The 14,878-nt window shown below is 39.3% G+C and overlaps 1 protein-coding gene across 3 annotated transcripts in view; it reads right to left on the bottom strand.

Annotated features, from left to right (window-relative positions):
* Positions 1–804: 804 nt before the first annotated feature.
* CAPRIN1 (cell cycle associated protein 1) overlaps positions 805–14,878 on the bottom strand; it is a 28,236-nt gene continuing 14,162 nt past the window's right edge. Inside the window, exons 8-19 of one of the 3 annotated variants that reach the window (XM_085063367.1) lie at positions 14,405–14,457; positions 14,233–14,319; positions 9,732–9,887; positions 9,538–9,646; positions 9,043–9,104; positions 7,488–7,595; positions 6,814–6,963; positions 6,494–6,644; positions 5,544–5,738; positions 4,261–4,361; positions 3,795–3,858; positions 805–3,015 (exon numbers count right to left, since the gene is read on the bottom strand). In XM_085063367.1, coding sequence (XP_084919493.1) covers positions 2,951–3,015; positions 3,795–3,858; positions 4,261–4,361; positions 5,544–5,738; positions 6,494–6,644; positions 6,814–6,963; positions 7,488–7,595; positions 9,043–9,104; positions 9,538–9,646; positions 9,732–9,887; positions 14,233–14,319; positions 14,405–14,457 — 1,301 coding nt within the window. In that variant the 3' untranslated portion in view covers positions 805–2,950. The remainder of the gene's footprint in view (positions 3,016–3,794; positions 3,859–4,260; positions 4,362–5,543; positions 5,739–6,493; positions 6,645–6,813; positions 6,964–7,487; positions 7,596–9,042; positions 9,105–9,537; positions 9,647–9,731; positions 9,888–14,232; positions 14,320–14,404; positions 14,458–14,878) is intronic. The other 2 variants (XM_085063368.1, XM_085063369.1) reach the window with 2 other exon arrangements.

Here is a 14,878-nt window from a genome sequence, read left to right as displayed (position 1 = left end):
ATTACAGCCAAGAGGAAGCAAGAGGCTGAATGCAGAACTTTGTTTTCGAACAGGCTCAGACATGGCCCTGTTGCTCTCTCCCTCCAGCCACAGGGTAAGGCCCCAGTTACCCACAGAATAAACAGCTCATCCCAACACCCACAACAGGCTCAGCAACAGAGCCAACCCCCAACTGCCACGGCTGGGCTTCAAGGTGACCTTTTTGTTACTCTTTGCTCAAAACAGGACCTTTTAAAAAAAGAAACGTACTTAGGAGTGCTTGGGATCTGGATGGAACTTGCATCTAGAGCCAAGCTATGGAGTTTTAGAGAATTTAGAGGCCAGAAAAGCAATGAGGGCTTTGTGCCACAGGGTGACTCCAGATGTTTTAGGACTGTTTATTAGACCATGGGATGAGATTAAAGGGGTCAGTGCAAATTCCCAGCTCCGATCTCATGGACTTGTATCACCTCTCCATCAAAAAACAGCAGAGCAGCTGCTCTGAAGACAATTTTTGTGCATGAAAAGGTTTACAGACTTGTCCCTCATTTAAGAGGCCCACTGTTTTATTAGTAAATTTATGTTATGTTGGGAAAAAACCCCAAACCAACCCCCCAAACTTTAGGTGGAGTGTTTTGACCCATTCAGAGGTCTTGAACCGAGTATGGTGCACATTTACTGTCAAATTACAATCAGTTCCTTAAGGAGCATTTGGTGTGCAACGGAGAAAGCTGAGCAGCTTGTGTTCTACCAACCATTTAGAAATAAGCTGATGCACAAAGGAAAATAAAGTAATTAAAAGAATTCACTGTTTTCCTACATCAGTTCAACATTAAAAGGTTTGTATTTTTATTTTTTTCCAGTTAAAAAAACAGTTGGGACTATTATCTCAGTAATAGCTTCCTAAAAAAGACACAGAACAGCAACTTCTCACCGGACTGCAGTTTAGGAATGTTCTAGGCCTTGACTCAAACTGCTGCTTCCAGACATCAGCCCTGTTTCAGGATGCCTGGTGTGGAATATGGTCTTCACAAGCTTATCACTTCCCGCAGTGAAAACATTTTTCATTTGTGCTCTTCACACAGGACATGGAAAAGTGATATCCCACCTATTTGTATGGAGTTCCAGACTGTTTCACAACGAAGTCAAAAGTATCTGACTGCAAGTTCTGAGAGTTCAGTTGTGATACGAAGTAGAAATGACCCTCTGAGTGAAAACAACCTTCAGTTTTGTACAGAACAGTTAAACACCACGCAGCTGTTCCTTAATTTCACCTTTCCACAGGTAGGAATTATTTGATGAGCAATACTTAACATATAATATAGCACTTTTCTTCTTGCATGTGCTATAGAATGCAACAGAACTACCAACACCTCTATGGAGGCAGCTATCAAAATATTCTCCCCACTGCAGAGAGAGTGCATGTGCGCAAAAGGCAGGCACAAGTGATTTTTCCAAAGATTATACCACAAGGATGCAGTAAAACTTGAGTAAGACTTGGTATTTTCCAGCTCCTAGGCTTATGCCATTTCTTTTATACATCGCTGCCTTGATGAAAAAAAGGAAAAGTCCATCAAAAATAAAAGTTTGCCAGAAGTCACAGCTAGTAGAATAAAACCAGAAAAACAGGAGGAAGGTTTACATCTAGTCAGGAAAAAGAGACTATCAGGGGAAAAAAAAACAAAGAAAGAAAAAACCATATGAAATGTCACCCCATCACATTGAATCTGTTTCAGCCGTTGAAAACCAGTGTTCCAGGATACAATTTTTATAAACATGTTTTATTTATCTTGCTTATACCATTAGAACTGTAACTGCTGGCTGTCATTTCCCTGAAAAGGGGAAATCAACTCAAACACAGACTGGTGCTTTTCAAAAGATAGCAATTGAAAGGGCAGCAGCAGCGGGCATTTGAGATTTCTTAAAACCTTCAAGGCTGCAGGAAAGACAAAAGGACATGTGACCAAAAGTGTTATGATTATCCATTAGAGATTTCCATCAGTACCGGCATCAGTTATTTAGGTGATAATACAGCAAGGTCAAGTATTAGTGACAGACAATGTGCAAGTCATAAGGAATGATAGAGAATACCAATCCTTACAAAAGTCATTGCTATCAAAGAAACTTAAAAGTGTTTCAAAGAGATATCTAAATACTTCACATCAAATATACAGTGGCCATCCAGATCATAGCTCAGATTTGTTGCAAAATTTTGTCCAAGTGCCAAATCAAAGCTCTTTTTTTGTTTTTCACCTTGTCTCCTAAAAAAAAAAATAATTACACAGTTACATTAGCAGTTACGCAAGCGCTCGTAACTCCTTAGCCACAGGAATCAGGGCCCTGGTGATGAGCAGTGCTGCAGCTAAGGATGCCTCTTTGTCACAAACTGCCTCTAAGCCCACCTGTCTATTTAGGGCAATTGCATCACTACACATCTTTAACTGTTCAGTGCTTCGATTTAATAAGGAAAAGCTGAAATGCAGTTATTGTACCAAGCTGCATTTCACCTTTTCCACCCTTTCATGGGAACATTAAGTTTTGTCAACTGCCACCACAGTAAATCTTTATGGATTTGCAGATTTTATCTGAATTTGTTAAATCACTTTTAAATGTCAGAAGTGAGTCTTTGCTTTTTCCTGCCACTTCAGTTAACCATGGAGATTGGATCACCCTGAAAATTGCCTTTTTTTTTTGCTTTTACTCTTAGCAAGGGTGAGGAATCTGAATCTCATGTGCAAGGCTCAAGATGATGCTTAGGACAGAACATGCAGAGTAAACGTTGTTTCGTTTCTTTCAATATCCAGGGAATATAAAGCTGGCAACTGTAGTCCTGTCATTATGGGTAATGAAAATAGTCCCTTTACAACAAACTTCCTGTAAGGGAGAACAAATAGATAATAACTCTTCTGGTAACATGTATTGTACACTGGCCAGCGTGTTTTTGGCGTTGAACGGAATCCTGTGAATGTGTTTAATTCACTTGCTGAGCGTTCATCTGAGGCATCCCTCTGTTTGGTCTGGGGGGCCCTCCACGACCTGCAAAACACACAGAAAGGGGATTGGATTCTGCAGCACATCTGGTTATTTTCAATATGATCCTAAATCTTCTGGTTTAAACTGAGTAAGACTTAGTTTGGTTATAGTTGTGCTTCCTAAAACAAGCTCTCAGCTTCACCACAGCTTGGTATTACACTGAGCTCCAGAAACCTGAATTCCACACCTCACGGCTTTCAGGACCAAGACAGTCAGGGACAGAACCTTCAAAACTGAACTATCACGTGGGGTTTCACAGATGCAGTGATGCCTTGAGTTGCCCTCACTGACAAGGCACTCATGGCAACATCTGTATTGAGAACAGAGTCTCATCACCAAAAGTGCACTAAGAAAAAGACTTGAGGGAATAGTGATGAAAATAAAATACAGAAGCTTAACTACAGCCTAATTAGGTCTGTGATGTTTCTTGTTTCTTAAGGCTTTCATTAATAAGACAGTGAAGTAGTTCTGCTGTATTTCAGTGTCAACAGCAATTGCTGTTTTAACTTCTTTTCCAAGAATTCCTCATTCAACAGCCAACTGAACCTCAGCACCAGTTCAAAGGATCCCAGTAATTCAAGTCAGCAGGGTCCTCAGAGGTTCTCCAGGACCAAGCCCTGCTCAACAGCAGGGTCAACTATGAGGTCAGAGGAAAGTCAGCTTATTCTTAATTGTGAGCTGCTGAGTAAAGAGTGAGGTTGCTTTTAAAGTCCAGAACTTTAAAAGTTGGCTCAGAAACTTCTGCTCAACCCAAATCAATTATTCACTCCTCAGGAAATTACCTCTAGGAGCTCCCCGAGGTCCACTTTGTCCAGAGCCACGCTTGAAGTTCTGCTGATATCCATCCTGAAGCAAAGAAATTAAAAAAGTTACAATGTAAAGCCTGGACATTATGTTATTAATTGTCAGCAAAATAAGGAGCTTTTAGAACAATATGCACTGACAAACACCTCTAACTTCAACATGCAACATTTTATTAGTTTCAATTAATCTTAAAAAAATAAATTCTTACTTCCACTAGTGCCTAGCAGCTGTAATAAAATGTGCAGTGACAAATGCTCTCTCCAGTTACAGGATGAGTTGCTCAATAGAACTAAGAAATATAAACAGATGTATTTAGTGTTTAACTCTTCCAAACTGCACAGAGGCAGTTTGTCCTCATGAGCAATAAAAGGAGTCCCAGAGGAAGTTGTCACTAACAGTTCTGGGTGCTTTTGACAGGTATTTCCCCCCACACTGGTAGCTTACCCTCTGGTAGTTTGAGTAATCCCGAGGAGCATTGAACTGGGGCTGTGTGTACCCACTGTTTGGAGTGTTGGAAAAGGAAGGACGGTAGCCATCATATCCCCCTAAGGAACAGGGCACAAGTCTTTCACTTGGAAATCAAAATTGCACTTAATACTTGACCATCTGCTACTATCAAAAGGAAAGCAGTAACAGCATTTTACCTAAACCTCAGAGAAACCCCATCCCTTTAGCAAGGGCTATTTACCTGCAAGTCTAGCAAATGTCCCCCATGGCAGGGCTAATATAGTACAAGAAATGAGAACAAAGACCTGGTAAGAACTGGGAGGAAGCAGAATTCAGTGCATTTCTCTGATCTACAGAACATTCATTCCAGAGTTAAACATGATACTAGGTAGGATCTGAATGTCCCAGCTGTGATTACTGCATTCATACTCCAATCAGTTGTATTTTTATTATATAAATTTTAATTTTTTATGATATGTATTTTATTATTTTTATTATATTTATTATATAAAAATATATATTTTTATTTATAATATATATAAATATATATTATATATATTTATATATATCAGTTGTATTTATTATTTTATTATATTTAAATATTTAATAATATTTTTATTATTTTTATTAAAGATGGTTTCTTCTCCATCCCCCGGTTGCAGGAGAGGGAGAGAACATGGAGGACAGTACCTGTGTCCGTAAGTAATTGCAAAACACCTGACAAGGAGACCATCTCTCTCCTAACATAAACCTCTTTGTAACACTGACAGCCATACATATAATCTCCACGACTCATGAAAATTCTCTTATCTATCCAGAACTACAGTATCATTCCTCCATTCCTGGTAAGTTCCCTTGGCTTAGGGACTTCTGGACTCTTGTGTTCTTGTATTTCTATATAAGCCAGCCTATTCTCATTGTGATGAAACACAGAGTTATAAAATACACTGTGGAAATAAAAAGCATTTTTCAAGTATAAAGTGGCATCTGAATTCCTTGCTTGATGGCTGTGGAATTCTGCTGGGTATTTCTGCCTTTGCTAAGACTTTCAGCAAATGCCTGATATAATCCTTATATTGTAACAGAGGTCCAAACACACCCCAAAATTTTAAGTTGCTTGAGTTACCTTCAGCAAGTAAGATTTTCACTAAAAGTTTAGCTATCACACAGCGGTACCACCCCAGTCTAACAACAGCAGGTCAGTCTAACACTTGCTATCTGGACAAGGTATTCACCCCAGTGCAAGCAGAAGCTCCTGAGTGTTTTGGAGAGCTGCTCACCTCTGAATCCATTTGCTGGGCCCCTGTAACCATTCATGAGGCCCCGGGCCCCGCGGGATCCCCCCCGGGACACCCCTCGGCTGTTGTAGTAAGGCTGGCTGTTCCTGGGGAATCCAGTGTTCTGCTGGGGAGGCTGCTGGTGGTTTCCTGCCACTTGGTGAGTCTGGTCCGGGGAACCGTGGTAGGTACCAACCACTGCAGGGCAATTGGAAGGAAAAGAGAAGTATGAAAGTCTGGATTTCCTTTATGTTCCTGCATCTCACTCTTTAAACTCAACATTCAGTTAGAGCCTCATCCTTTCCCTCTGCTTCTCCTTACTCCACATCCAGTAGTCATTAGCACTTCACCCTTATCATCTCTGTCCCGTGTCCTTCACTCAAAATGCCCCTTTGTCTAAAAGGTGCATCTGACCTTTTATCTCAGTGAATTCAGAGTGCTGAGAGGAAAACAGCTCTGGACATAGACATTACGTTTTCAAGTTGCTCACTTGGAAAGCACTGCGCGCCTGCTGAATTCAAGCCACATCTCACTGATTTCAGCAAAGGATTCCAGACCTTTGTAACCTTACATTAACTGTGAGAAGCTCTCATATTTACTCTCATGTCTGGCTTACTATTTCCTTTATAGAAAGAATGTCACCTCAAACGGCACTATTTTTTTAAAGCAACCTTAACACCAGCAGAGCAAGTACTTCACTCTACCACTTTCATCTTCAGAACAATCCTGTTCATGTTTTTTTAAACCCATATAAAACTCAGTCAAGTGGCTAAACAGCTGGAGATAGACATACTGAATTTCACCCCCTGTTGGATACTCAAACCCAGAGAGAGTAACAAAACCTGGTATTGCTCACAGAAAAGGTATGCAACAGAACATGTGACATGATTTGCTCCATCATCTAGGACTTCCCAGATTCATCACCTGCTCTGCCAAGGCCACAAGAATTTTACCTGTCTGGAGTTGTTCTTGCTGGAGATCTGATTGTTCTACTTGGTGAGGCTGATTGGAGAAACTCTGGTTGTAACTGGCCTGGTACTGATTTTGCTGCTTAAGGGTTTCTGGCTCATTAACAGGAGGAACAGGTGCATTCATGTTGAATACCTGCAACAGCAGAAATTCAGTTTTACAACTCTTCATTGTATCACGTAAAGAAGCATCAAAGTCTGAGAAATGTGAATAACCAAAGACTATCTTATGTAACTGCACAACTGATTCCAACACAAGGAATGAGTACCAAAACAAAGGCATTTAATATTGATTTCCTACTCACTGTTTGCATGGATTGGAATGGAGCTGCATTAACATTGATTCCGCTGCTATGCAAAGGCTTGCTGGATCCAGCCTGGAACACCTGTGGCTGGGATGCAGTGGGAAGTGATGAGGAGGATGGGGTCTGGTCTGCATTCAGTGACATTGAAGCCTAGTAATTAAAACAAACAACATTTTAGCAGGTTTTGAGGTACCAAAATTTAACTCTAGAAACTTTGCTTAAAAAAGAGTGGCAATGCCTCAGCTTCACCTCTGCAAATAACTGTTTTCTACTTCAGTTCAACAGCCTCACTCATGACAGCATAATGAGAGGAAAAAGCTAACAATCTTCTCCCTCATTAACTTGAAGCACAGCTAGAAAAAAACTAGAGGGGCAAATGAAAAAGTTTCCAGGCTAACTGCTGGCCAATGTAAAAAAAATAAATCCCACTTCCTAAGCCAACAACACTGATGCTCCCATGCTGATGTTGGCATGCTGCATCTAACTAAACAAACAAGCTTCCAAATTAAAAGTCTTACTAAGGAGGACTTACTGGTCACAGACAGGCTCAGAATTTTGAAATAAAAGGGAACTGAAGCCTTATCAATAGGCAACTAAAATTAGTATTATATCAGACTAACATTTGATGCCACCTGTAATCAGAGTCCTTCCCACCCCTGTGAAACCTGACTTGCCTGAATCTGGTCAATTGATTCTTTCTGTGGCCGTTGCTCTGCTGTGTGAGGCTGATACATGGGTTTGGAAGCTGTATATCCCTCACTTGTAGAAGAAACCAAGGGAACCTGACAAAATAAACCCCAAAGCCCCCAAAAGTCAGCTGATGCTCACACAGAGTTTTGTAAAAAGTATCAGAGAACTCTGGAATGGATGGTACTCTCTAGCCTGTGAGCCAGCAGATCTTCACAACCGGTACAAATTAATTACTTTTTAACCACCTCATCTTGGCCAACATTCTAACATTACACAACTCCAAGCCTGAACAGAAGTGGACAACGCCTGGCTTCCCATGGAGTGAATTTTACATTTTACAAGCTCTGCTCCCACACAGAGTGCAGGGAAAACTCCAGCCAGCAAAGGACTTAAACGTTATACTGAGGAGTTTAAGAGGCAATGAATTAATGATGGGGGTGTTCACGTCACATTGGAATGTTCCAAAGCAAAGAGTAAGTTTTGCTACTGCTTGCAAGATCCTCAGGAGAATCATTGGCAGCACTGGTTGAGGTAAGGGAAATATGAAAAAAAATCAACTGGATTAAGTATCAGACATCACCTAACAGTAAAATAAAAACCAGTGCAGAGAATACCCTCTGCCCGAAAAAACTACTCTATACCCACAAGAGAACAAAACTGTGAAGAGCACCAGCACTTCAGGATGTACATACCGAGGAAACTCAAGAAAAAATTCCCTCACTCCTGTTTCTATATAAATGAGTGACTTAAACCTTGCAGACCTAATCTGGACAAGACAAAGGAAGCAATTTATACTGCCTGTACTGTAAGATCCATCATCTATCCAGACTTTTCTGTTGGTTTTCAAGTACCCACAGGGATCAGATCCATTACTGAGACCAGGAGAGTCCTCAGAGATGCCACACAAGCTTAATAAGAAATTAGGAGTTCCTTAACCACCAGACAACTGAAACATCTTAACAAGAAAGTGACTACTTTATTTATACAGTGCAGAGGTAAGTTTAAGAGATCCCACTTACAGCTCAACTGAAAACAGGACTCAACTCATGCTGACTGCTCTACAACTCCAGTATAAAATCCCAATCTAAGCAAATAATTGGGAGTAATAAAAGAGAACACAAACTCTATAGTTAATGCAGTAGACGTATTTGTATTCTGACACTCACTTGAATAGACAGGCTGTCCTTTAACCGAGTGATTTTGGTTTTGGCATTTGTTGCAAATAAATAATGAACTACCTGCTTCCAGCTAAATTAAAAGTATTACTACATATGGCTTAACATGAAAGAGAACACTACTAAACAAAGATAAAGATTCCATTACTGGAAATTTGCAATGTCTGCAGAGAATGAAACTAGTAACTAGTAATGACTATAAGCAACAATGCTGAAGAGATAATGGAGATAACCAATTTCCCAAAATGGGAACTTCAGCTTTTTCTTTGAGTTTCTCATCTAGTTAGGAATTAAATCCTTTTATAAAATGAACCAGGTCTAATATCAAACTGAAATCCAAAACAAAATTTACTGAACATTTTACCTGTGTAGCTTCTGGTTGCACAGGAACTTGGGTAGGCTGGGCAAGTCTTGACTCAGCATGAACTAAAGGAAAATAATTTCACTTATTACAGGGTAAAATCAAGCCTTTTATAGAATAGCTTTACTGTCTTCTGCGATCACTTATGTCAAAGCTGGTCATCATGAAGATGATGAGGCCTTTAGCATGGCAAAGCTATACTCAGATTACCAATTCCTGTTTCCATGCAAAGAACGTTTTTTTTCTAGTTGTCTAAAATAATCCAAAGTCAAACCAGAAGAAAGTTTTAGATGTTCCATTTTTCCCAGCAAAACCTATAAGCAAGTGAGAACTGGCAGTCTAAATCAGTACAGTAACATTTCTGAGAAAAACACATTTTAACAGGATTGTACTATGACTTCTGCTGACCCTTTTACTATGCAGCAGTAACGGAAGCATTTCTAACAGATGACTTGCAGGCTTCCCCAATATTTATGTTTAGGATTTACCATTACAAACCTGGAGGGCAAACCATTTGTGGCATGTCCAAACTCTGTGCTGGGTTCATGGGCTGTGCAGATACAATGGCAGGATCAAGCGTTTGGTTCTCAAATTCCAGCATCGAGTCCTGGGGAGAAAAGATAAAAAATAATAAAAATCAAATCCACATTGCTGTGGGTTAAACACATGGAAGGTTTAGAGTACAGAAATACCTGCATGAAGTTGTAGGGGCCCTGCATCTGTGCCATGAGGTCCTGTACTCGCTGTCTCCTGACCAAGGGGTCTGCCTGAGCCACAGCAGTGAGCGCGTGAGGTTCCGGGACGGGAGGAGACGTCGCCTGTGTCTGTTGCTGCAGGGAATTTACAACCTAACAAGAGACAACAACCAACTGCAATTTCAGCTCCTGGCAGCACTGCAAACAAGTAACTTGGGAATTCTTGACATTTATGGCTATTGCCTAACTGGTTATGGATGATGTAATTACTGTAGTGGTGTTGGAGGACAATACTACATACTACAGACAGGTCAGTAGTGGTGGCCAGCTACTCATCTGAGCACTCACAGGATTACAGAGTTCAGACTCTGCTCTTTTTTCTCTCCATCTACTCTTTTCCCCACAAAAATGTATTTGTTCAGTATTACATGAATTTTTTAGAGCAAAAGTTTAGACAGCAATTTATCAGCATTTGGAAGTTTAAAGGAAGAGGGGCAAGAGTAAGCTTCAGAAATATGCACGAATGGGGAACAATTATTTTCTCACAGCTTTTTGGTAAATGTAAGTGGAGTCAGAATTTTTTAGGCTTTCTTAAGATGTCAAAATGCTCCATTTTCACAGCCACTGTTATCCTAGCTCCCTGATTTACTGTCTCAGGGAACAGCAGGCAGCATTGCATGCCAAAGATTGCCAGACAGCACCATGAGGGAACACCAGAAGCCCCGAAGCAGAAGCACAGCTCACAGTGGGCAAGAAAGCTCAGATTTACCAGACATATTCCAATGTGGCAAACATCAACAAAGGAACAAACTGCAACAGGCTTTCAGATAGCACCTGATCAGACAGCAGAGCAACCAGGAAAGCTGGACATGAGCATCTCAAACATCCACCAACAATAGCTTGAAAACAGACAGTGACAAGGATGATCCACCTCCACTTTGATGTCCCTAACCTGCTTTTTAAGCAGCTCCCAGAATACAGAGGTGCCATTTTCCATGTCAAAAATACCCTTTTCAAAATATCATTGTCACTAACTTCTTTATTACTTCTCTATTTCAATGAGCTTCTCATATTAATAATCTTCCAGATAAAGAGCTAAGCCTTAAAACTTACACAGGATATAAATTAGCATACATGCACCTGAAAGTTCAAAATATTTATGTAAAATATCTGATTTCTTATTAGAACAGCAAAAGACCGATTTCTGTACACCAGTCATGACAATTAACAAACCAGTCCTATTGTAGACCAGTCCTATAACAAAGGTCTGAACTTTCAGCTTTAAACTGCAACTATCCACCCTCAAAGTTCATACATTTATTTTTAAATCTCTCAAAGAAACCTACAGCCATCTTCTAGTATTCCTACTCCTTGCTCAGACTTCCAAATCTTGTTTATACATAGCATTCTGCCCATGCAGTTGCCTCCCAAACTCTAATGGCTTGCTCCTTGGCCAAATCCCTAACAGAAAACACGAACAAAATTAAAAGCTAAACACAAGCTACAGTCCTCTTCGAGATCCCCTTCAGACCCAAATCACCACCATTAGCAACCCATGGAGAAGTAATTTGACAATTCTCATGAAAAATACACCCTAAGGCAGTCCACACTGGAAACCAAGCACAACTGCTCCAGTCTATCCCCAAATTTCACATTATGGACTGTTCCCAAATTAGGAATCAAACCCTGTGACTTGAAAAAATTATCTAGAGCACATAGACTGTTTGCACATTACAAAATTTAAAAATTGAAGAAAAAGTGCAAGACAAACCACCAGGTAAAACTTCAGTGGGCAAACCAGCAGCTACTCATCTCCTGCACAATTGTTACCAAAATACTCTAAACTGTTTGAGCACTACAACTAATGGAGTCCAAGTCAATCATAATAATTCAGTATCTTCAAGAAAAAAAACGTTGATGGAATAATCAAGAATACACAACAGCGACAAAACTATCCAACATTTTTCTTTTTCACAACTAGTACAGTACTAACTTCAGATGGTATTTTGTATTTTACATTACATTTTTAAGTCCTACTTTTTTTAATGTCAAAAGGAACAGTTTAGGACCTATTCCTTCAGCATTATCAGCTCTACCAGGTACTCTGACCTAGAGCAGGATGAAACTGCTAAACACACTTCAAGTTGTGCGAATTAAGTTAACTTTGTCAGCAGGCAGAGCTGCCAGACACAATCCAAGGAGAGTTACAGGGTACAGGAAAAAAGGAGGAAGAAAGGTAAAAACACAAGTTTAACACCACCACAATCAACCAGAATGAATTTGTATTCTGGCAGCCTGGGAACAATTTTCAATTCTACACAAAATCCATCCAACCAAAGTTCCACATTCTAAGACACGGAGAACTTTGTATACAAACACACTCAGGTACTTCTTACAGAAGCAGCAGTTAAAAAAAATTAAAACCCCACAAAATAAAAATTAAAAACCTCCACAAATAGTATTACCAATAAAGGACATCATCAAAATTAAAACATTATTTAGTCCAAATACACTTGGAAAATTCACAAGCAAATTCCTTAGTTTAAAGCTTATTGAAGGCCCATACAAAAAACATCCTCGTGAAGACATCATCACTTCTCAAACTAGAAACACACCACAGAAATCTTGATTGTATCACATCTGCTTCAGGGTTAATGAAAAAGAGAGGAGTTTATGATATCCTCCCCCTTCCTAAACAATTATGGAGATCTTCTGAGCAAATGTTCCCTTTTAGATTTCAAAACTGACAGCTACCAGTGTACATTTTGTGTCATGATCTTACCAAAGGATAATTTACCTGCATTCCCATGAGAAATGAGATTGTGATGCCAGCAAGAATAATTTTACAGGCAGCTATTCTCAATTTCCGTTTTTTGTGTTACATCTGAGAAAATAAGGTTCTTAATTATGAAGAAACAAGCTTCAACTTCAAATTTTTCTGAATTATTCCTTTTTACAATGTCCAAGGTGTTGGGACAGAAAGGACCACTACATTTATATTGTCCTATGAAAACAAAGCTGGTCCAAACCAATACTGGATCCAGTAAAAATGCCTGAAAAATCAGAGTTTCTGAATTTGTCTAATACCAAACTACAACCTGAATTATATCCTCATTTGTACTCCTTATATTAAGAACTACAGAGAACTGAACCACTCTGGACACTTAGTAGAAACACAGATATAAAATGGACATAATTGAAGCAAATCAATCATTAATTTTAAAATGCTGTGCTTTCTAAGACTATTCCCACCAAGCACAACTTTAATGTGTGGGTTTGGAGCGTTTCTTCAGTTTTTAAAGAGATTTCTTCAAACACCTTCAGTAGCAGGGAGTAGCAGTGATATTTTCAAAGTTTTTAAAGTAAGGGAATGAAATACTATGACAAGAAACTATTGAACTTGTTCACATACATGACAAGGTTGTCTATTTAGTTCTAGAAGCCTCACACACATCTTAAGTATTATTAAATCTCTTAGTGGTCTTCAACAGTATAAAACAGGAAATTTCAGCCAGACTCAACATAAAATCAGCCAGATTAGTTCATCACATCAAAACAGCTGCTCTTTTTTTTCACCATTTCACAAGATGATGAACACTTACTCCACTCCTACACTTAAAAACAGCCCAGAGGCACCAAGGAAGAGTCTAAAAAACTGACCATCTGCAATTTGCTGCTAAAGCTAAAATTCAATCAAAAATTAACTCTCCAGCACCTGAAAGAAGCCACTCGTAACTTTTTTTTAACAGACAAACACAACTCAAACTCCAGCATACCAAACATGGGGCTTGTCCTTTCCAGTACATGAAGAACACAAATTCCAGTGCAATAAAATAATGGACTTGTACATGTAGCAAAGTTTAGAGTGCAAATCACTACACTGGGAATGAATCCCAACACCAGTGTACCACAAACACTGTAAGTGAACAGCCACTCAAGTGCAGAGTAATAGCAAGTGAAATACTTGAAGAACTGTAGTTTTGGAAAGCGGAGACATACACACAAGCACATTTTAACATAAAATTATGCACATAAGCAATCTGGAGTAGGTATTAGTTGAGTTACTGATTTTCAGCTCCCTCTCCAGGGACCTGCTCAATGAAAGCACAACTACACCACACTGTCAGCAGCTGTGTAGATAAAACTTTTACGTTCTACATTTGCAGCTAAGTTCTCCTACCATAAAAAAAAAAAAAAAAAAAAGACTTCCAAAAAAGTCTTTCAAGTCTTTTTAAGCCTAAGACTTAAGTCCTGCTTTGCCAAGCCAGCCACTAATGAAGAAAATCAAGTTCTCGGCAAACTTAGCCAGACTATATTTCTTTTATGTACTCCTGAGCTAAGTATGTAATTAAAGAATCGAGTAGTGAGTCCAAGCCTACTTAAATATATGTACTCTTTATATATTGGGGGAGAAGGGATGCAATACTAAAACCTATCATGAATTGTGAGCCAGCAGAAACAGGGATTGCAATTTTACCTGCAGTACACAAGATCTTACCTCAACCGTTTCAACTGTCCACTCATCTACCTGTTCCTTCTCACTACTGCTGAACTGAGTCTCTGCCATGAATTGTCTGTTTACATACTAAAATAAAAATAAGAAAGGGTATGAAAGTAAAAGTAAGTGGCATTAAAGGTATACAAAATGACAGTCTTTCAGTGAATAATACCTCAGTTGATTCAACTTCAGTTGGCTCAGTAAATTCTTCTGCTGGATCAGGTTCTGTAAGAAAAAGAAATATACCATTTACGTGGAAAAAAACTCAACAACAAAGACCCCAATCACCCACATGTTACAGATCTGGAAGATACTAAGTTAGATGAGAATATATTGTGTCTCAGAACGAAGAAGAAATGTCAGGGCATTAACAGGGAATTAGTAATAGCAAATGTTCTCAGAGCTTTGAATTAAAAAGAAAAAAAATGCACAGTAAATTCTTGGGAGGGAGAGCTATGTTCAGCTATGCTTTTTCCACAAAAGGGAAAAAATGTAATGAGTTTTTTTCTTAAAATTTGATCCAACATTCCTAAGTTTCTTAAATATGTAATCACACTGTCTGCTCCAAAATCTGTTCCCTTCTAGCAGCTTAAACTGGTGGGAACCACTGAAAAATGGGAAAGCCTCAGGCAGCCAGAATTCTCAT

This window comes from Lichenostomus cassidix, chromosome 5, assembly GCF_008360975.1.
Source record: "Lichenostomus cassidix isolate B80296 chromosome 5, HeHo_3.0, whole genome shotgun sequence".
Lineage (NCBI taxonomy): Eukaryota > Metazoa > Chordata > Aves > Passeriformes > Meliphagidae > Lichenostomus > Lichenostomus cassidix.
Note: the sequence above shows the minus strand (reverse complement) of the source record. Positions and strands in the feature narration are given on the sequence as shown.